General features: G+C 39.2%; 1 protein-coding gene across 1 annotated transcript in view; it reads right to left on the minus strand.

The window, feature by feature from the left end:
- The window catches only part of ADAMTSL1 (ADAMTS like 1), a 459478-nt gene that overhangs the window by 92934 nt on the left and 342593 nt on the right, over positions 1 to 23951 (minus strand). Inside the window, exons 9-13 of the mRNA XM_086479436.1 lie at positions 20183 to 20294; positions 19431 to 19569; positions 8554 to 8604; positions 4389 to 4593; positions 2994 to 3141 (exon numbers count right to left, since the gene is read on the minus strand). Coding sequence (XP_086335562.1) covers positions 2994 to 3141; positions 4389 to 4593; positions 8554 to 8604; positions 19431 to 19569; positions 20183 to 20294 — 655 coding nt within the window. The remainder of the gene's footprint in view (positions 1 to 2993; positions 3142 to 4388; positions 4594 to 8553; positions 8605 to 19430; positions 19570 to 20182; positions 20295 to 23951) is intronic.

Genomic DNA, 23951 nt, shown 5'->3' on the forward strand with positions numbered 1-23951 from the left:
ATAATGTGCAGATTTGCACTCGCCATCAACAGCAGATTAATGTAATGCAGGATCGGGAATTTTTTGTGACTCTGTTGTGCACAACAGTGAACCTTTCACATGTGCACAAGGAATTTCCCATCTATCAGTTGCATCACAGAGGAACAACAACTTACAACTTGATTTCACAGCTACTGCAACTTTAGCCAAGCAAATTTCCTTGGAGCAATTTATTAACTAAGGAAAAAAGGGACAGTAGTAGAGTTACTATGCCTTTCTCTTACAAATATCTTGCCAAGCTCTTACTCTAACATATTTATTAACACCATTCAAGGTTGAATATTTGCCAGCACAGCTCTTAGTTTAATCTGCATTTTACTGCATTTGTTATCCAAAATATGCAGGAGATATTTCTATTTATACATTCTGCAGCTTGTTTTATGGGTTTTGGAAAGCCGCATCTTACTTCTGTGCTTTTTTTGCTTGGAAGTGAGCTCTTGTAAAAAGAAAAAGCTCTTGTGTACCATTGCCTGTTATGTGACTTTTAAAATAACTTTTCTTTTTCAGAGGTGTAGTTAATTATTATCTACACTGTAAAATTTGTTAGAGGGCTAGAATTATTGATGTTTCACAGTGTGCTTTGACAAAAAAAAATGAACAAAAAGCATTCTTAACATAAGCTAAGGAGGAATTTTTACCTTTGGAGGTTAAAGTAAAATCTCTCCTTTTAAAAAACAGTTCCAGTAAAAACACTGAAATCCTATATTGTACAGAAAGTTGTATTAGATGAATACATCTTCTCTATTAAAACTGAAAATCACTACTTAATCCAGGGATATCTTATTTTTCCCTATTATTGGTGTAAGATAAAGGGCCCCAGTGCTTGAATAAACTGAAATGAAATAAATTACATTAAGTATTTACATTCTATTTATGTTTAGCACAGTGTGTTAAAAGAAGAGGGAATTCCACATTTTTTGTCTTGCTGCTTCAGTCAGCTAGGAAGATTGTTTTTCTGGTTTACGTTAATCCAGCTCCAGAACGAAAAAGTGGGCTAAGATAAAAATATTCAGTAGAAGAGAGGTACTTTGCTACCCCTGCTGCTCTAAATTTCAAACTCTAGATTTGTGAAATAAAAAGGACAAACTTCTAGCAGATACATAGAATAATTCGGATTGGGAGAGACCTCTGAATATCATCTGTACCAACTCTCTTCTGAAAGCACAATTCAGCCTTCAGGTACATGGGTCTTCAATCATTACCACTGGCATTACGGAGGGAGAACTGTGAATGCATTGCAGAACCAAGATGAGGAGTAAAATTAAACCCAAGCAAAACAGTGTGCTTTGTGTAAGACTTTCCATTCCGTGGGAAAAAAAAAATTAAGAAAGAAATTACTGTCTACAACCAGAAATTAATCATTCATATACTGCAAAGGGCAGCATAAGAGTTTATCCAGGGTAAAGGTGCCAGACTGTTGCGAGGGTGGGCTTCCAGCAAACAGCAATTTACTTTGTTCCCAGACAAGTCCCATTGGAAGAGACTTCTTGAAAGATGCAGGCAACCAAAGCTTTACTAGCTGATCTTTCAGGTCCTCTAGGCAGAAGTCAGTTGTCGGTGGTTTGCCACACATATTTTTGCTGTCTTACTGAATTTTCCTTACATTGTATGCTGCAGGCAGGCAAGATCTTGCATTACCTGTGCTCCGAACACTATAAACACATAAAGCCCCATAAAAGCAGCTGAGTGGCTGAGCCCAAACCCACTAAATCTCCATATGAGGCTCAGAGTCATGCTAATGCAATCACAGTGCCTTTTTTTTCCCATCTTGGAAGATGGGTGGGGTGAGTTCGTATTGGTCAGCAAAACACAGTGCAAGCATGCCCATTGCTCCCCAGAGGCCCTGTGTCTAGGTTTCACCACTTTGGTGGCCGGCAGATACTGTGAATTCTCATGGTAGAGATAAACGGAAATCTTGAAACTTGGCAGGTGTGTCCACCAATCAAAATTCCAAATTTCACTGTTCCCTCTTTGATCTGCACAAGGTCACATGTCACTCTTATTTCAGAGGGCTTCATAATAAGTGCTCTTAATATATATCAGGATAGCAATTAATATTTTAGAAGGAATTGATTTCTTCTTATGATAGGGTTTAAGTATCCAGTTTAGGGAAATCATGTTCCCCTGCATTGCTGTAGCCCAGAAGTTTCCATAAGTTGGTCAGCATACAGACACAGAGGTTGCATTGATAGAGCTGTATACATGCACAAACACATGGATGCTCATATACCTGTGGAAATGGTCAAATACTTATCTGCTGCACTTGGCTACTGCCCATTAATCCAATCTAATCTCCAGGCCTTTTTCTGATGTTCCCACTCCATAAGAACCTCCAAACAGCTGCAGAAATATTTTCTTCTCCTCTCAATAAAATGTGAGAGATTTACCCCAGTACTACTCCCTGCCTGAGTCCCAAGGCAAGAAACATTTCTATATAAATTGTGAGCACCCCTTGCTCTAAGACGCTTCAAGTCTAACAATCTGCCAGATCGTGCAGCCTTGGTAGTAAGGGGAACTTCATGTTGGGATATACAATGCTTGCTTCAAGGTTACTTCAAGCTCCGAGCTATGAACAGGCACTTTAAAATTATGATTACATTTCTCTACCTTAAATGTTATTTATATATTTAATTACTTTTAAAATACAGGGCAAATTTACCCCAGACACAATCAGTGAGGTCAAACCTGCTTACGCTATGGTCAAATTTACATTTTATATTGCTTGGTCTACTGGACCACAAATTAACAGTGAAAACCTGAGAGCTTGTAAGGAAGTGGAAGGGGCCAGCATTCACTCCAAGTTGCTAGCAGGCAGACTGGATTATGAATGACAGGCCTTAAAGGTGAAAATTCACAGCTCAGTGCAGGTGGAAACAGTGCTAGCAGCAACAAACCAAAACTGCTCAGCGTGGAAGACCTCTGAAAAAATTATGAGAACTCTTCTGCCTCATTACCTTTGGGTTTGTAGCAAGGTGTGGGTACGATACATTCTTCTTTTATGTGTGGCTTTGTTTTAGGACTACAGCCTCCTATATGCATCCCCCTGTGATCAATGCAAAGGACCACACGGTATCTGAGTCCTTGTCCACAGGTCACAGTGCACTGGGGAAAGAAAAGAAAAAAGGTGAGTGTGATACAACACAGGAGTGATAAATAGAAGGGGAATATGCAATAGAAGTATGTGTACATCAGAGAGCAAAACATGACGCAGAAACACCCAACCCTGAACATAAATTATTCATAATATTTGGTAGTCATAAAATTGACAGAAATTTTTGCCTTTTTGCTCTGCACATTTACTTGGTTTGAACATTTTGACTCTGGATTTCTCTTGCAGTGTCACTCTCTCAGCACGGGCTACTTGGCTTGTCGCCATCAGTCCTATGTTGGATATGCTCAGTAACACCCTGTCAGTTTCATCTGGAGCCACTCTGCTTTTCTTGGACAAAGTACTGGGGCTTATGGGTTAACAGGGATGACACTCAGCTATTTTGGAATATGGCACCAAACAGAATGGGAAACTATTCGGGCTTTCTTCCCTCAGATGTTCTCTTAAGTATTTTTTCTTTTATTTTTGGTAAGGTACATAAATTTTTCCCCCTGTGCAGATTGTTTCAGAAGTCATTGCATGGGAGCGGATCAAAAGTGCCAACCAGTGCGAAAGGCTATGGATACTACCAGTATTATTTTGCTCTTGGATAGCAGCTTTCATCTGGAAATCACTAATCACTTCACAATCAGTCAAGAACACCTCATCTGCAGGTGAGCTAGCTTAGATTCTAAAACCCTTGTTGAGAAGTTGAGATGGTGAGAAACTATATTCAAGGTGAAGTCTTTAATGCACAAAATCAAAGTACTTCTCTACTTTTGTAGAAAGACATTTCAAAGACATTTGCTTTCATACAGAAGGAAAGGTGAGTCAGGAAGCAGACAATACAAGCATCAAAGAATAAAGTCATTTATGGCTTTACGTATTTCTGGAAATTTCTCAGCAATTAATGATACTAAATTTATGGCTGAAAAGTTCTGATAAAGATAGGCTATTACATGCTTACTGATTTTGCTTTGTGCTTTCCATTTTTTATTCCCAGTCTATTATTTTAGAAGGTCTCTAACATTACAGACTTGATTTATTTTTCCATCATTCTCCTTAATCATGTTTATCTTATTAATACATTATTCCTGAGTATTTACTTTGCAGTTAGACAAACAACATAATTTAAAACAGAGGTCCTGGTAATAAGGAAAGAAAGTAGTGAATGATCCTACTTCCACAAGCTTACTAGACTATAATTTAAGATATATTCCTAGTGCGGTAAATAGAAAACAAACAAAGCTAAGCAGATTACCGGAGACCACTCCTGAGCAAGCCACTTTGGGCAGTCAAATATATTACAAGGCTGGACAACAGGCATCTTTGGAGTATACATGCATTTCCATTCTTCCACAGGGCTGATATGCCCCTGAATATCTTCTTCCACACATGAGATGCTGCGGCTTTGAATGCCTCCTCCACAGGATGAGGAACAGGCAGTCCAGGGTGTACTTTCCCAGCTGGGAAAACAAAACAAAACAAAACAGAGGCATCAGGAAAAAGAACCCCTGCTGCCCCCACCCACACCCCTCAAATGCATAAACTGCTATCTGCAGGAGGGGTTTCTTTCTGATTAATGACAGTAAAAATGAATCATCTATATATTTTCATAAATGGACATAACAGCAAAGCACTCTCATGGCTGCTGTCACAGTTGCATAAAATCTCTCCTCCACTAACCCAGTGACTACTACCATAGAAACTCTAAATAATTTAAATTATTTTCTTTTGTTTAATTGATGGGATTGTCACATTTGTTATGTTCTGAGGAATCTTTGTCACAAATCATTGTGCTCTGAAGCTGACGCTCCTTTTGCAAGAACATACAGGGAAGCAGCAGTGTTTCTTTCCAGGGAAACAACAGAATCGAGGGGAAAAAAAAAGATGGGCAGAAATTACAAAAAAGATGTGACTATACTGTTAGGATATGTGGCCTGTGATGGATAAACCACATGGGCCTTGTTTCCTTACAGTTGAGGCAGCAAGAGGAACTGAGAAGCCATCTTTTCTCTACAAATGCCATATGAGAATGTAATGACAAACTCACAGAACACTGTGTCTGTTCTGAAAAGCTATGCATACTTATGAGAATAATCCTTTTTATACAGTGATGTATATACAATAATGTATGTATTGTTTTATATGTGTATAAGTCTTTCCATATAAAATAGTCTGGTATTTCCTGTCTTACATTCAAGCCATTGTCACAGAGAGGATCCGGGATGATCGTCGTGATCGAGTGTGGCTATTCCTGTATAATCCTGTGTGTGCCCGATGGTATGAAAGATGGTGTGCATGTTCTATTTACCTGGAAACATTTCACAATTTTTTTTTTTTTTTCAAAAGACAAATGAATGAGGACATTAGAAATAATGTTTGAAACAATTATTTTGGTCCTAAGTTTTCAATTTTTGACATAAAATAATTGTTTTTGTGGAAAGAAACACTACTCGACCTCTTTCTGCCAAGAAGGAAAGAAAGTGAAAGGTGAGGATTTTTTTTCTCCCACTTAAAACAAAGGAATTATTTTTATTAAGGAAATTACAGGATCACCAAGATTGCTAAGCAATACAAAAAATGCTTTCCCTCTGATTTTTTATAATATCAACTCCACCTTTTTCTTATCAACTCCAGTAACATGTAAGCACTACTACCCACACTTGGTTACTGGCTGAAAGTGCCATAAAGTCAATGTGAAATGGCTTACATTAACAGCTATTTATGAATGGTGAAGCCAGTGATTAATTCTACAACTTGTCATTAAGAAGTGGTGACATCATGTTTACACCATGCCATACCCATCATCGTGTGCTCAGCATAAGCCACATATGTCATGAACAGGTAATTTTAGGAACGTTTTTAGTTCGAATGTGTTACCTGTGGCTCTGCTGAACAAGTTTCCTGGCATATAGCTAAGGTTTGTCGCTATTGCAAATCTCAATGAAGAGGCCTCAAACTGAAACGCTTGACTGCTGCAGCAGCCTGAGCCAGCTTTTCCCAGGCATAAAAAGCCATGGCACCAGGGAATTCCCTGGGGTCTTTGGGATGAGTTTCCAGATGCCTTAGGCAACCTCAGCAATACCAAGCAGCTTGAATCTAGGCAAACAGTTTGGTTCTCAGGTTTTGTATGAGTGGTAGGAAGGTGAAGTTTCTCTGTTGTACAGCTCTCAAAGCATGTGTCAAAGTCAAGGTTCAAAGGGTGCAACATTGACCGAGAATTTGTGAAAGGAATTGGTGGTGGACTAAAAGTAAGTGTAATATCCGCTGAACCGTACCTTTCTCTCTTTGTGATAAAATTCAAGGCTGCGAGATTGTGGCAGGAAATCTTGCAGAAACCTTGCAAAGATGCCTTCCCAGATTTGCTCTCCACTTCTGGAGTGTTTGTTGCTTTCCTCTGTTCCTGGTATTAGGTGCCAGTCTCAGACGTAATGCAACCAAGGCCTCACTGGTTTGGTTGGGGGTTTTTTGGTTTGGGTTTTTTTATCCTAAACTGTGCAGGTCCAGGTGAAAGACATTTTTTATACCCCTGGCTTGGCCCTGTCTCATGCCAGCCTTGTGGTCTGTTCAGTTTCTGCTGACTCTCTGGTTTGGAGAAGAGATGTGGCTGTGTCTTCCCTCTAGGGGTGAGGGAGGAAGACCTGAGCCCTGTTCATGTGTTCATAGGACCACATGTGGGAGTGGAGGAGAGGATGAAGAGGGGAAGCTGCAGTGCAAGAGCAGAGGGAAAAAAGGGGGCGAGGTCCCAGCCCACAGTTGCAGCCTGAGCAATCAGTGGGGGTGTTAAAGCAGAATAGCATGGCTGGGAGAGTGGGTGTAAAGGGACTGTTACAGGGTGAGACCATAATCCAGAACAGATTGAGAAACAGTTTCAGCCTTTTGATCATTTTCAGGGAATGAATTTTTTTTTTTTTGCTTTCAGTGTTACTGAAAACCAAGTACCTCAGGGCATTTTGATCCTTTATTTTGGATTTTCTTCAGCAGTAAAAAATCCTCTGCCTAGCTGCCAGCTCAGGATGTTTTTTCCTTAGATATAGTCCTTCCTCTGTTAATTATTGCTGAATCATCCTCTGATATAAAATTGTTCTCTGTGTTTTGTCAATGCATATGGCTTTTGTGCACAACTGAAATAAAATCTGTTTTATTCAAAGCCAGATTTTTAAACCCTGCATTAATAGTCTAGTTTCTATATTCCTTATTGACAGAGGTGTAATTTTTAAGGTTAGGAGGTATGTGTGGGTTTTTTTTAAATAAAGAACAGAGAATTTTTTTTTTCCAGAAAAAAGGCATTAGATGCAGGGATGTACTTTACAAGTGTATCTCACGAAAATTTGGTGATAATGACTGTGTGTATGTAACCATAAGCACTTAGGAAGAGAAAAGCTTAATCCAAATGTCAAAGATCACTGATAAAGTGTCTCAGCATGAACGGCAGCCACAATATTTGGTAAGTAAGCTGCTCTGTCCCTTGTCTTCTCACTCACAGTGTGGGATGGGTCCATGATTTGGCTGGAGACTGTTGAAAGTGAATGCACTGCATTTGCACACTGCTGCTGCAAGCTTTCTGCATTAGACCTCACCGTGGTTTGAGGGAGGTCGTTTCCTCACCAGGATGAGACTTACAAGTTGCCTAGGGGATTTCTTTCTGTGATTTCATACTCCATGACACAATAAATTAATGAAGAAGGAAACACAGCACAATACCATTGCATTGTCCACATAGTATTTCAAAACCAGAAGGTTATTATCATTCAGCCACCAAAAATTTTTACCAGCACCAGTCTTATCACTGCTTTAAGAGTAATTACTCATGTGATTACTTCCATGAGAATCTCAAGTCTTACATTAAAGATATTTTAATTGTGAGATAATTAATAATACAATCAGGCCTTGATCCTATTCCTGCCCCTGATCTCTCATTTCTTAGAAAAGCCAATGGATTAACGTCCCTAGGGAAGGCATTAGCATGGGTTCAAAGGATCACAACACAGCACTAATACTGTCCAAACTCAAAATCTCACAATTTATAAGCATGCAGGAAGCAGCGCCGCCAGAAAGAGGGAGAAAGTTTGATTGTTCATTACAAAGCCACAGGTTGCAGTCTTGTTCAGAGATGACTAAAGTGAAAAAACAGAAAGGGTGTGAGAGAAAAGGGGAGGTGGGGGGTGAGAAAAGAAAGAAAGGAATGACACAATAAGTGTGCATTGCGTCTTCAGCTAGAATATCATTTCAGTTCTGCATCAACAGAATTTATAACAACAGGTTAGCCCTTGAACATCTTTAGGTTAATCTACAGGAGTTCAGAACAAGAGAATAGCAACATCTGTTAACTTAGTTTGAAAGCAAAGCAGAAATGCAGAGGAGAGAAAAAATGAACTAAATGTATTTGTCAATCCTAGCATCTGCTTGACTGTTTTACGTACCGAGGAAGGGGATGGTAGAGGTCATAGGGCATGATCTGCTTGTATCCATCACTGTTAGGAACAATAATGCCAACCCTCTGAGTAGAAGGTACACATAATAAAATAAACACTAAATGATTACATTATACAACTTTTTTTACACAGTATTACTAAAAAACCACCCAAACAAATATTTTACCTAAGTTGCTACCACATTCAAAACAAAACTTATGCATATAAAGCACTGGTTACTACTCTTATGAATGCATTACTTTTTAACTAAGAAGAATCAATTACCACAAGCAATCCAAATGAGTTGTCCAAATATTATTTAAATTTATGATGTTACTATGTGTCATTAAAAAAATAAATTTCTACACCTAATATTTTCTTGGAGCTTGGATCCAAAGTCACTGAAGACAACAGGGGAACTTCTATCTGTTTCAGAGAACTCTAGATCAAACTGTTTTTTTAAACTATTGTATGGTTGTTTCTGCCCTTCAGAAAAAATGTCTGCTTTCACAGGGGCTGGGATTAGTAATTTGGTGAACACAGTGTGAGAATTCAAATCTGCAACTTGTCTCTCCATCTTAAATGAGTTCAATTTCATTCACCTTCAGAACCTGCCTCTTTATTTGGGTTTTTCTGTAAGAAAGAAGGAGCTGGAGAGAAGAGTAACATGTCAGTTCAGGTTTTTGTGTTTGTTTCTGCTGTTGTAGTGACTGATTGGCTTGGTTTGCTGCAATGTTATTGGCATAATAGCTAAATAATATAACATAAAGGTTACAGGGTACAATAGTGTAGACAAAACCTAATAATTATCTGAACCATTATTTTGCTAGTTATGTGTGAAATGGATCTCACTTGACTTGTTAGCAACTACAGGGTATCACTGAATCGCTAGTTTGGAATTTCACCTTTTGTCTGCACTTTTTATAGATTCTGATTCAGAGTGACTCTACCCATGTTGTTTCCCAATTATCAGGCATATCTGTTAATGTTAAATAGATGATCCCAGAGCACCTCATCTATCAGTTTCATCAAAGCCACTGAGCAACAGAGGACTTGGATGGAGTAGGTGGGAAGAAACATCAAAGAGTGAATGACGATTGCATTAAAATAAAAAGTGTGTCCCTACCGAAGTAAAGGAGAGAGGAAACTGACTGAAAATAATGAAGGTGGGTTTTGAGAGCCTTATATAGAGAGAGGTGCTAGGTATGCTGCAATGAATTTCTGCAAGGGGGAAGGAGCAAAGGAGAGGGAATGGAGAAAGTATTCTCCATACTCAACACGGTTCACTGAAAAATGCTGCGAGCATTCAAAGGAGTCTTGTCACACTAAGGCTAAAGGGGTCTATTCTCCTTTCAGTCAACAGGGTTTTTGTGTGCATAACTTGTCCATGATAGCAGAACGGATCCCATTGTGTTTCCACAGTGAGGAGTCAGAGCCAGGTCAGCATGCTGGAATTTGCCATCTAAAGTGCGGGAAGGCGCTGGAGCCCTGGGAGTGTATAATGGGGACTAGACCACTCCGTCTAAGATTAGCAGCCTCTGAAATCACAGGAGCCCTCTGCATGAGTGTGCATATTTGCATCTTTGGAGAGCTGACCGTCTCCACAAAAATCTAAAAATCTAGGAGAGGCAGATACGGCACTGGTAAACTTTGGAAAAGACAAATGGGTCATTTAGAGCATGGCAAATGAACAAGTCTTTTCAGACTTAGCTTGATGAGTAAATGCCTGGAGAAGTTTGAGAAATCATGTACCAGTATTTTAAGAAGCTGGAAAGAGATTTTCTGAGTTTCTTTTTTTTCGCTCATGCTTTTGGGAATCTCTGCTTTCCTGACTCTTCTACCACTGCTGCTGAAGTTCCACTCTGAAGCCTTTTGCACCTCCCAGCTCATCAGCTTGCTGAGGAGTAGTTGGAAAAAAGATTAATATACCAAGCTCAGAAATGAAATAATTATACTATAAAAGCATCTACTGCTTGAGAAAGAAAGAGATTTCAAAACATTTCTCACTCATTTCAGTGAGAAATGTTTTCTTTCTAATAAACATGATCTGTATGCATAATCCAGGTCTACATGCATTAGAATGCATAATATCCAAGGCCATTCCAATGGAAATAACTGAACCACATGTAAACACTGTTATGAAGATTAAATAACATTTACAAAGTGCTGGATTAATTTTGTCATTGGAAAGTTTTGACCCTCAAAGAATTTTGCATACATAAATTGCATTTCTGTAAATGCTATAGAGCTCCACAGAATTACTGACGTTGTCCTTGTGCATATGTGAGGAGCTGCCAAAGGCTCTCATTCTGTTACTGCAAGATAATGATCCCCAACAACGTCAGACAAATGGTCACAGTGAGGAATAAGACCCCCAAAATAATACACAATGGCTTAATTTATGACTTTAAAAATCAGCTTGAAGATACAACAGAACAGCAGATGGTGTGTTAATTGTACCATTAATGACAACTGCATCTTTCCTAGCTTTGTATATGTTCCACAAAAAAGCAAGCCTAAGTGAACTATTTAAAAAACATCTTAGAGGTTACTTTGGTGAATCCCATATTTTTTTGACTGGGCAAAGTGTTTTAAATTCCATGAATCTATCAGTCCATTATAATCCTATAAAAAGATGAAAGAGATTTTGTTTATGGGCTTTGTTCCCTGTACATTACTCTGACAATGCAAAGGGGGTGGTGTGCTAAATGAACAGAGCAAATTCCTCCAGTACACTGAGATTTCTGTCTGATGTGGAAGTAGCTAATAGGACTCATTCACACAGCACCTAAAGCAAAACTACTTTGGCAGGGGTAGGAACACAAAGCATATTATTTTTAAAAGTACTTTTAGTCTCATATGTCTGAAAAGTCCCATGCCTTTCAGAACAACAGGTTGTGTCACATACTCTTCAGATTGGTTTTTTTCCTCCTAAGCACTGGCAGCTTCAGCACAGTTGCTCTTCCAAGGCACATGTCAAGCTGGTGCAGAAGTTGCATGTGCCAGAGGTGGATATGCCTTACCCAGGTCTACCATCTCTGCAAATGTTCGGCTTTCCCCTGGCACAGCTGCCCACAGCTGCGTTCCTTGAAAGTCATGTTTGGTGTCTTCTCCAATAGTTCCTTTTCCTCCTTAAGCTACCCCCTCAACATGAATGCCTCAACAGAAAGGCATGAATGCCTTTCTCCTGTAGCTCCCCCATGACTCCTCTCTGGCCAGTCCTTACTGCCTCCCTCTCCTGCATGCCTACAGCTCTCAGGTTGGCCATCTGCTGAGCTGAGCAGGGGCATAGGGGCTCAAGCTCGGAGAAGTGCCAGGAGACAGAAAGGGCATCTCCCTCCAAGATGCCACAGGGTGGTGTGACCCTGCATTGGGATGGTGTGCCAAGGCTGGGGGTGGGTAGGGGCACCTGCTACTCCTTCGCTGGTGCTCCCACACCCTGCTGTGCCAGTGCCCAGCTTCTGCAGGACACGCACTTGCATGCCTCTAGCTCACAGCCTTCACTTCTGCTGTGAGCTTTCTTTCCCTGGGAGTTTCCTACTCACAGTGCTGCAGCTGCAGAGCTGCCCACACTCCTGGGTGGCTGGACCTATTACACCTCTTTCCTCATGAGGATTCACACAGCAAAGTTTTAGGCCTTCTCTGAAATCCGTTGGACTTGAGAGTAAATGATCTGCATGATGGGGACTATGCCATCTAAGCGATAGTCTGAAGTACATCTAAGAGATTAATAATTGGCAAATAATAATAAGAAGTTAAAGCAGCTTAAGTTGGCCGTGGACAGCTAATTCAAAGGAAACACTTGAAGACCTGAAAATTTCATCACAAAAGACAAGAGTTTAGCTTCCCAGCCAGCATCTCCCTGAGAGCCTAATTATCACTGGATAGACAACAGGCTTGTGAAAAAGCTTCCAGTTTAACACTACAAATCCTGACACTAAGGTAGTGTGTGACACTGCACCCTCTCCTCACAGTGCTCTGTGAAGATGCCACAGTGTGACATTATCACCTTGTGCTACATGAACCCTTTCTGCCCTGAGAATCAGGTATTAAGGCCCTGAAACAGATGGTATCTGTTAATGTTTCCAGTGTGTTACTCTGTAAAACTATCACTATTTCCACTCAGAGCTGGGCTAGGTGACATCTACAGTAACATCGCAGGTACAGGCAACGTTGGGTTTTGAATGCCTACTTTTGCAGGTAGTAGGTATTGTAATTTGCTACCAGCATGAGATAGATTTCTGGTTTCTGGTCCATCACACTTAATCCTGAGATATATATAGCAATGTGTTAATCTTATCACATTACACTCTATCAGTGTGGAACCTGAAGAACTACCATGTATTTTGGATTTTTATATATATATACTAAGACCTTTCATATGGTCTTAGTACTTTATGGGTTGGTAAAAGCTAATGTCCCCTACCTAAACATTTTTAAATGAAATGTCAGTGGACACCTAAATAACCTGCTTAAAAACGCAAACAACTGCGAAAAAAACTATCTCATGACAACCTCCAGAAAAACCTCGCACTTTAATCAGCATGTCTGTTCAGCACAACAGCATCTCACCTTTTTAATAAATGACTTGTTCATGGTGCATAGATTTAAAATTCTAAGAAACATATGGTTTACTTATCATTGCCATAGACTGCTAAAACCTAATTTCTTTACAGGCTTGAAATGGATATTATTGATTGGAAGCAGCAAAAGTACATACTTTCTGTAGCATGATGGTAATGCTTCTAAAAAGCTCTCTTTTTATTTTTATTTATTTTAATATTTTATTGTGATTTAGATGTGCAATGTTCATTACAAAGATGGAAATTTGTTGTTATTTTCCACTACTAAATGTTAACAACTCAATACCTACTGAAAATTCCTGTAAGTGACTGTCTTACTACTTGCTGCAGTTTTGGTCTCTTCTAGAATCTAAACAGACTACATTTCCTGTAACTCCATCTTGAGCAGACAGATACCTGTATTTGACGCTCATAGCAGTACCAGATCTACCTTCCCATCCTAAAGTTTGTTATCTGATGTGTCCTGACAGCTCCTTTCTGTCTTTCTTTAATATGAGCTATCTTCTTAGAGTTGAATTTGCTCTGCTATTCACTTCTTTGAACACTTTGACGAACATTTCCTGGCCCACCTTCCCTGCCTGTTATGACAAAATAATTTTCTAGCTTAATTTAAATGTTTTTCACCCTGCCCAAAAATTCAAGGTTTTACCTATTTGTCTTGAGAAGAAAATTGCCTCTTTAGGCATTGGGAATATCTCCAGCTCATCTTTATCCTGCTCTTGAACTCAGGTGACCTGTATTATATCTACAAGAACGTTGCCACTGTTATCAGCTCCTGCTCCATCTACAACTCCTGTATCTGGAGGCATATGTAGTGCCATATCTACTTGATTGTATAACTATTTCCAATTCAGCCTTCCTGAAAACTTACATGGTGCTTCCTTTCCTGCTTCTCTGAGTTGGTTTTGCCCTCCTAAACTTCTCCCTCGCTTTTTTCATGAATAATACAGCAGTTTATCTTATTTCTCCGGCAACCTTGGTAGTTCCTTGGAAAATTCTGAACTGTTCAAAAATCACCCTTCATAAATACACAGTTGGAATGGCTGATGTTTGTTGACTGTGCTCTCTTATTTGCAGGCAGCATACTTTTTGCTAATACCAGTCTCACTTTTCCAGCACATGCAACTTCAACCAGGCTGGTGAAAAACGTTCGTTCTCCCTTTTGCCTTGATTGCTAAAACCCTCATATCTCATCCTCCCCTGGAATGGCTATCTCTTGCTATCTTTTGGATCATTATATGCATATGACTGGCTGTGAAAATTGAGACCAGACCCAGCAATCAGAGACAACCAAGGTTCAGAAAGCACAGCCAGGCAGAAAGGCTTTCTTACCCACCCTGTAACAAATTAAGAACTTAAGTAAAAATGCAAATCCACAGAAATGACCATATGCCTAAGGCAGAAGTCAGGAAAGGGCATTGTCATGACCAGTTGTTCCACATCCATGCAAAAATCTGGGGTGTTGTCAAAAAGCTCAGCGTCTGTGGTAACTATTGGATATTTCATGTGAGAGAGTATTCAAAGCAAAGTTTAAATCTATCATATGTCCCAGTTGCGGGCAATAATAATAAATAAGTCATTGTGTCTCAAACGCCTCTCATCACTGCAGATCTATGGCTGGTACTGTGTAAATCAGAAAGAGTAGATTGTCTTTTCAGGAACATATCGACACTTCAGTTTTGTTCATACTCCAGAAAGAATGTAGTGAAAATGGGAACACTGCACTGCTGTGATACTTGGATTATAATTACCATAGTGAAGATGATACCAACCAAAAAATATGGGTTTGGCAATATCCTGCTTCAGTTTCCAATTTATAAAGAAGCGAGGAGACCTCTGTTACTGATTAAGAGGATACTCTATGCTGCCCTTTCAATTGTGCATATTTAGTCACTAACTCCTTTTCTTCTCAAGGATATATATAAAAGTTATCATGCATATGTGTTGCACTATTACCAGGAAATTGTATCCATTTACACATCACATATTGCAGACTTATCATTACTCGAGGTCACTCAGAATGGCTGTTTATCCTAGCAGTCTTCTGTATGCTTTTATTTGTGCTTCATTGCTCTTCTCAAATTAGCTAAAAATGAATAACTAAAAAGTACAATTTTATTTAAGTTTAAGTTTCTTTTTGCTGATGCCTGCCTCTGCCACCACCTGGTATGGACAGTTAGGTAAGAATGACAAAAGAAAAACTTTGATAAATAGGAAGAGGAGTTTGCAATTTTGCTGGAGGACTCCATAAACTGTGGATATCTGAGAATTCCTTCAGGTTTCTGAGTGTTGAAAGTCTTGCTTGAACTAGAGATTCTTAGTTTCCACAGGTACTAATATTATTTCTGATGGCAGGCTGACAGATAATGTTCTAGGCAAATTCCAGGATTTTTGTCTGTGCAGATCAGACTGGCATTATTGGCAAAGTTATAAAAGAAGCCCACGTATTAAAGACTTGTTAGTATGAAAGCTTTTGAGACAATTGCTGCATGAAATTAGAATCTTTGCTGGTGATGCCTTTACAAATATTTATATGCCATTGAAATCTCCTGGTAAAAGCAGCAGTAGAGTTTTTGTGACTCAGAAAAGCCCACCTTAACACGTAGCAGAGATAGGCAAAAAATAGAGGAGATACTGGTAAAAAAGCAGAACAGTGCAGCTGGGAATGTCATTTAAAAGCTGTCAATGAAATCTGGAAGCAGCACTGATGTTGTTCCAGAGAGTATCCTGGTGAGTAGGTGAACGATGAGTGGGATAAAATCCTTTTGCATATTTGTTAAAATTGCTTTTTTTGAAGGATGCCTTTAAATTATGAAAGAAATGGTATCTTTAGCTTACAGCACCTCAGAGTTATTGTAAACAAGTGTATAGCACACCCAGTTAAGCCATATCTAAACAGAATTTTTCTCAAAGCAGAAAAGAGTTCCATTCACCTTTCATTAGAGGATACCAGAGAGGAAGATGCGGATGATACCTAAAAAACCTCCCCTAAACCCTCCAGTCCGTGATGTTTTGGAGAGTTAAAAGATTTGCAATTAACTAACATGAAAAAACTCAAAGTTGGATTTTGCTACAGAGAAGGGAGTGGGCTAGATCCAACTGGGCACTATTTACATCAGTAGATATTATATGTATATTTGCCAGTCAAGTACAGACTGTTGTAAAGTTCTTAATGGACTGTAAACAAACAAATATTTTCTTTCTGTCTTTCTAAGGTGTGAGATGGATCCCAAAGAGGGTCAATGGGGCAGGCTGGATAGGGCATTGATAGTATCTAGGGAAAGAAAAGGACTAGGAGTCATGGCATGTCATCTACCCCGTAAGACACTAATTGCTTGTCTTACTTAGGTGGAGGGGTCACCTTTACTTAACCCGGAAAAGGAACGTGTATCAAATATATATGTTTTATAAATAACCTTCCACACACTGCTTCTCATCTGTGTTCATTAGAAACTGGATTTGCAGAAAGAAAAGTTGGTTCATTTTCCATGTTCATCCAATCTAAGTTTTTTGGTGACTCACGATGCCAGCAATACTGCTAATTATTGCCATAATAAGCACAATAAAGCAACTAAGCATAAAGAGGTGGCTAATTGCAGGCCCACATGATGGTCCTGGTATTCATTTAAACTTTTCTTTCAGCCTGCCTTTTGCTGAAAATTTTAACGTAAGCTCTCCTACAGTAACGCTTCTCTGTTGCTTTATTCAGCACCACTGTGGTCTTTCATGATTATTTTCTGCAGCACCCATTAACACACCATAGAAACAGTCAGCAACCACTAATCAGCTATGCCTCACTGAAACTTGGTTTGTCAGGAAAAATTAACATCTTCGTTTTATACAGTCAGAGCAGGGTGGGTCCCACACAGCAAAGACACTGCAGAGCCAAGACACCTCTCTTGCTCATGCTGCTGACCCCGTTGTTCTGCTTCACTCACCCTCTTCCCGACTGTAAGGAAGCATTGAGATTCCAGAATTTACCACAGATTTCCTCTGGTTTTCGGTCTGGATTGTTGATTCTTGAATTCTTTACAAAGGCACATTTGAAAACAATAATTTGCAATTTGGCACTCTGTGAGGATTTTCCCAAAAAGCCAATTCCTCTGTGTTACTGCATGTAGCCTGGGAGAGTGTAGCTGTACTTCTAAATGACTCTCCCTCCCCTCAGGGTCTTTGTATCAACAACTTTGCCTTGTTATGTCTTATATAAAACAAAAATTTCTTCCTGACATCTGCCCAGCTGTTATTTTTTTTTCTGTCTTTCCTCTCATGTACCATGCAGTCATCTGTCTTACCATTTGAGAATATGTCATTTAAAATTATCGGGAAAAGTATGGAAAATAGCCATAGTACAAATTCCAGAGGCAAATTACATATTTGACTCAGAACTGTATTTTAAAATAATAGCAGCTTAGGCTTTAAAAAAGAAAAAAAAGGGCAGCTACATAAAAGTACTTTCAATTACTTTCTCATTGGTGCTCTGAGAGATGAATCTAAAAGACAGGTTCCGTATTGATTTACACCTTCAGCAATCCTTTCTCTGAGATGTTCATATTTAGGTCTCGTACCTGATCATACTTGGCCTCTACTTTACTGACATTTATCTCAAACAATTCAAAAGACAATTCAAAGAAACAGTGTTTGATCTGAGAAAATCTCTGAAGAAAAAAACCCAAAAACTTTATTATAGCAAGATTTCTATTGAAACTGTTAATATATTTAAGTAACCTGAGAAATTGAATATATTTTTTTGTGGAAAGTACTAGGATAAGAGAAGTCAGATACTGAACTTGATAGAATATCGTTAAAGGAAAAAATGGCCTTGTTGTATTATAGGAAAGCAATCTTTAAGTTGAAAAATCACTTCTGAGTACATGCTCAACAGGTAATACTTTTCACATCGCCATAGTGAAGCTGCATTCTTAATAGCATATCTTTAATATATCCTAATGAAATACATGATAAAGTACGTAATGTTAAAGAATGTACTGTACAGCTGAGATAATGTTGGATGTTGAGGTTTGAGATATTCACTTTTTAATTCTGGGAGATTTTCACTTCAAATTTAAAACTGTATAAGAACATTTCTGGCTTTTTATTATTTACAAACAGAATTGCCATTAAAATGTGCTTACTAGAACAAAAGAATATAAACTACCACACACGTTCGGTAAAAGTGTGTTCAGTGATGAAGAAACCTGAGTGTTAACCCCAGCTATGAAGAGTCAATGAACTTTAATGAAAACTTTCTAGGAGAGGTAAGAACTATTTTGGGCTTGGAGTGGTTTGTTCTGCTCTGATAATGCCTAGATAGTCTAAAGCTGGTATACCTGTTTTGGAAAGCAATCATCCTCAGTCAGGTGGATACAAAGTCCCACAAGTCCCTAAAGCATCCCTCTTCTGGCTAGGACACCTTTTTTCTATGGCAGCTGCCAGCAATCTGAAGGGTCATAGAAAGTTTTTACGTGACACTTGCTAGAACTCACTTTGTCAAACTTGGCACAAAACTAGAGGGAAAGGAGCAGGTAAAGAAATGGCTTTAGGGCATTTGTGCATTCCTGCCTGCTGGGCTGCGCTTAACCATCTTTTGGCAAAGTCATACAAGAGGACCAAAAGATTTAGATTACATGCATAAATGCTTGCAGCTTACGTGTGGCTGCTAACTGACTTCCACTGAAGTTCAGGGCCATCAGTGCCATAAAGGATCAGTCCTTTCTGTGGTTTTGTTCCTTTTCTTATACATGGGAAATCAGACTCTGTGATCTTACTGTTTTTACTCTTAATCTTCTGAGGAAGAATGCTTGGCAGGGGAGCAGAAAGCAGTCTTTTGTGCACGGCCAAAGGGTACACTGTCACTGCCGTGTTACACTCTTACAAGCTGCCACGATTGCAAATAATCTTTTTATTAATGAGAAAATGTCAAAACCCATAAAAATAATGCCTCTAATTGTGATGTCAACCATTTTCCAACAACATTTTTACCCCAAGAGAATTTTTCCCATCTCACTAACACTAAGAGGCATGTGTTGATCATGGGATGGTATTATGGACAATTTTTTTTCTCACACTTTATAACATTTAGTGAGGCAAAACACAATCCGAGGGGAAGAAACAACCATTTCAAATCAGTCCTTGCAATGTGGAGGTGCTAAACAGAGGTCTTTTTCTACATAGTACGTCCTCAGGATGAGAAAGAGGTTGGATTACACAGGCTAAATGATGTAAGCAATAGCAACAGAATATTTTCCTACTTTATTTTACTCCTTCAGAGCCCAGTCACTTTTAGAATTAGAGCTGACTGACCTTGCAGGACAAGGATCCGGATTACATTCTTGAAGTTTTGGCTTTGGCTTGATATTTTCAGGATAATAGTGACAGTATTGATCTGCTACTATCCGGTTGCTTCTCAGATCAAAACATTCAGCAGATGTCAGCTGATAGCCTGCAATACACAGTGGAAAAAATAATACGTGATGTAGTGCTCTTCCTGCCTCTGAAGTGCATCTAAGTTCTGGTTTGGCAAAAAGTGAACTGAAAATATCAGCGCTTTTGGTCACAACAGCTGCTGTTTTAAAGACGAGATTGAAAACCACTCAAATCACATGTAGTAGGAAAAAAAAGATAACCAGTATGATCAAATAAAATTTCAGAATCCTAGAGCAAAAAAGATAAAACAAAGGCCAATGTTTCTTGGTCACCAAGACTCAGTTTCAGTTCGGAGGGTAAAGCTGCTGGTGGGGACAGGGGCAAATGGAGACAACTTTTATTCCAAAGCACACCCAAATAACATCAGCCCTTATGTTTGACAGCTGTAATATTAAATCCAGTGGATATCAAAATCCAGTGGATATCAAAATTTACTTTATGTACAGAGCCTGGTATGATGCTAAAAAATCTACAGGCTGCTACCACTGTTGCTACATCCCTCCCTTCATTTAGATGTAGCTACTCATTTTCAGATTTTGACCATTTTAAAGGTCCAAATCTTAGTGCATCAGCTGGGACAGATCGTATATGCAGATGACTGTTTCTGGAATACCACGGTAATTCATTACCTCCTCCACAAGATGCTGAACAAGGGAAAAAATCAGTTTCCCTCCATCTATGAATGATAGGTTGATAGAAGATAAACTGAACTGAACTGTCGGCAGCACCGGCATAATGGATCTGAAAAAGAAGTAAGACCAAAGAGTAAACCTGACATAAATACTGGGAAGAATCATTCTGACACATGCATCTTGCAGCTTTGAGATGTCTTGCAGCTACACAAAATATCAGAGATACTTTGCAATAGGAAAATGAAATGCACAAAACAGAGCATGTATTGGTGGCAAAAACACAATCAAATGAATTTCCGGGTGTAATCCGTGTAATTTCTGACTGTTCTGATACCATGCTCTGACACAATGAATGCATGGTAAATGCATGGTTAGTGCTACCAAATATTTTTATGGGGACAGACGATATGGACTGATCTTTATTCTATCACAAAATCACCTACCACTACCTGCTGTCCCTGACACATTGACACGGATTTTAGATCTTTAATATTTCCCAAAGACATTCTGAGATCATGTATATAGTTCAGAGCAAAAAATAGAAGGCTGTGCCGTAAGAAGTACAAAAGCATAAAAATTCTAATTCAAGATTTTTTTTCTTTCTGAGGTAAAGTCTCTTCATTCTTCTTCGTGGCTGCAAAAATGCTCCTTTCAGTCGTAGGCATGGACTCTTGGCTGGAACTAAGTGCATGTTCAGAAAACACTCTTTAGAGCCTACAAATACTGCCAACTTTTAAGTCACCTGAGCTTCACTATACTTCTAGTACTTTGCATACTGAAGGGTTTTGCCATGTAAACAAGAGTTTGTAGTGCAAGGAGTGCAATAAGAAAAGTGACCTTCACACTGCTAAAGCAGCATCACTTGCACTTGCACCTGGCCCAGGAAAAAATCCATCCTGATAGCTGTGCTGATTAATACAGTTATGGGGGCTTGAAAAGCTCTGCAGGGCATCACTTGTCCTTGCCTCTAAGCCTTTGCATGAACAGCTGGCAAGGGAAGAACAATGCTGCTACTAAAAGCCTCTCCTAGCCGATTATCTGTCCTATGATATAATGTAACAGTGTTGCCTGGGCATCTCTGCATTAGTGGCATGGTGCTATCACAGGAGAAGAAACTGTCAAATCACAACCAGAAAAGATGGACCCTTCTTCAAGACTCTCAGCAGCAATCCTCTCCGATATTTTTCTTTTCAGGCAGCTTAAAATATTTCAGCACTGCTTTCTCTTTCTTTTCCCATGTTTTGAACGAATTGCCCTGTTTTGGAAACACCGTTTTTCAATCTGCCTTTTCTTTTCTCTCTTTCCAAACACTAAGAGACACAGTCAAAGACTAGACTGTGAAACAGAAGCAAAAATATGACAAATTGAGATGAACAGCACAACCTTGGTTGTTTGTTTTGTTTTCCCCTGTAGATGGACAGAAACATGATTACAAATCAAACTATATCTTGAAAAGAAGTAGGAAGGGAAAAATACCACAGGATATATTGATGGCTGTAAGAGATCTGGCCCACCGAGACTAAGGCTGCCCTTTTCTAATTAGAGTAAACAGTGACGTAAATTCCCAACAGGAAAAAAAAATACAGCTGTAGCAATACAGCTTCTTTAGCAAATGCGAGGCCTTTTGCACGGATTAATATGGTTTGAGTCTGTGTGTCAGAAACAGGATATATAATTCCTTGTGTGGGGATGGTGCATTAATCATACACTTCAGAAGGGTCTTTCTGGGCTCATGAAAGCCTCATGCACTCCTGGGAAAAATGTTCTATTGTGCTGGAAGCCGTTCAGAGGGGTCTCTGACCTGAATGTGCAGAAAAAGCCTTCACTAAGGAGAATTCTGCTCTTACTCTTTGTTTTTGAAGGACCATCACCGATTCTTAAACTCAGAAGTTCTACTCAGCAGTATGGTCCTCAGTGAATCACGAAGAACAGATCAAGAGTTCACACAGAACCTAGTATAAAAGGAAGGGGAGGAAAAAGAATTCACACCAAAAAAAGAAATCAGGAAGACAGTAGAATTCCTCTCCCTGCAAACTATTCTTCCAAGTTTGCAGAATTTTCTGTCTGATTTGACACAGAGAAAAGACAGATTTACATCTTTTTCAGCCTAATGTGGAAATCACTCATACAACCATGATAACACCATAGGTGGGAGAGAATTACCATGAGCCACATCCATGAGCTAAAATGATACAAAACATGAAAATGAAAGAAGCAGGCGCAGTACCATTTATTTTTTTTAAAAGACTACTGTAAGCAGAAGAGGAACAATATACGGTGACTCCGCACAAAAAAATTTTCTGTTTGATTTCATTTGACAGTTTCTTAAAGCTAAGATCTTGATCCAGGAGTACACATCAGTGGCTGCTTGAGCCTTGCAAAACTCAAAGTGAGACTTGATAGCTAAATGCTTTAAGAAATGTCCTGGTTTTGCCGCACAGGGACAGCTTCCACACATTGAAATACTCAGCTCTGGAGTATGGTGAAATTTTTTACCCCTGCAGTATTTGCAACACCCTGCTAGCTATGAGAAATGCCAGAGCTTCAAAAAAGATGTGGTCAATACTTGACAATCTTTAGTTAGTCCTCTAACAGTGAGTTTTGCATCCCTAGTTCACAGAACCAGAAAAAAAAGGCAATCATTGATTATGCTTGTGAATAAAATCCTGTCTAAATTTATTAATAGCAGACAGCAGAAGTCCTCAGGTCTAGCAGAGCATTCAGCCCTGCATTTATGCATCACAATCCCTAACGATCATCCTTGACTTCCTTTAGGTTTCAGGGGAGCTCTGGAGTATTTCCAACATCAGAGGAGCCCTCATCACTTTCTAAGACCCAAGAGGATAGCACCAGTCTTATAAAGACTTGGTTAAAACTAGAGTCCTCAGACTATCCAGCAAAAATTGACTGTCTAGCCAACAGTCACTAGCAACAGAGATATCTTTTTTTTTTTTTCTTGTAGAAAAACATTGAAAAAATATCATCGCTTGTACCCTGCTTTTTTAAATTGATTTTGTAGAATACTATCTGGGATGGTGCAACAGAGGCACAAGCTGTTGCTCAGGTAAAGTTTGGGACTGATAAAATGCATCATCGGTATCCACAGTAAGTTGAATGAAAACAACAGACCTCATAATTCGGACGTGAAAGCAGCATAATCTTTTTGAACTATTCTGATCTGTCCTGTGACCAAGAGACTGCAATATCTGATCCCACCTTTGTATTGTGTTGTTTTCCTGCAGCCCCCAAACTTGATTAGTTCACATTAAAACAAACAAAACAGCAAAGTTCCCGAAAGCCCAAGCCTTTCACGTTTCATTTTGGCAGCATACGTCTGAGCCATTGTTTATGTTCACTGAAGAACACATGGCCTGGCCTACAAAACTGCAGTACACTTACTTGGGCAGTTGTAAAATTTAACCAGCAGTTTATAACCAGCAGTGATAACCAAGAAATTATCAATGTTGATTGTGGTGTTAAACTGTGAGAAGTGTATTCAATAAACTGTTCTCATTTTATGAAAGTGTGTGTTGGGGGAGGAGGAAAGACACCATTTCGTGTGTGTGTGTGTGTGTGTGTCCCAAACTGGGAAAGGGAATTATTATTGCATACCATCTTTTGTCTTATGAAATTTGATCTGGTATATTGTGATCTAGCTCCATGCCACTATGCTTATTAAAAATGTTGTAATGGATTTTCCCACATTATTATTACAAACGCTTTCTGCAAGTGCCAGATGCCAAATCATCAGGTTTGATTTATTAAT

This window comes from Leptosomus discolor, chromosome Z (genome assembly GCF_034619465.1).
Source record: "Leptosomus discolor isolate bLepDis1 chromosome Z, bLepDis1.hap2, whole genome shotgun sequence".
Taxonomy (NCBI): Eukaryota; Metazoa; Chordata; class Aves; order Leptosomiformes; family Leptosomidae; genus Leptosomus; species Leptosomus discolor.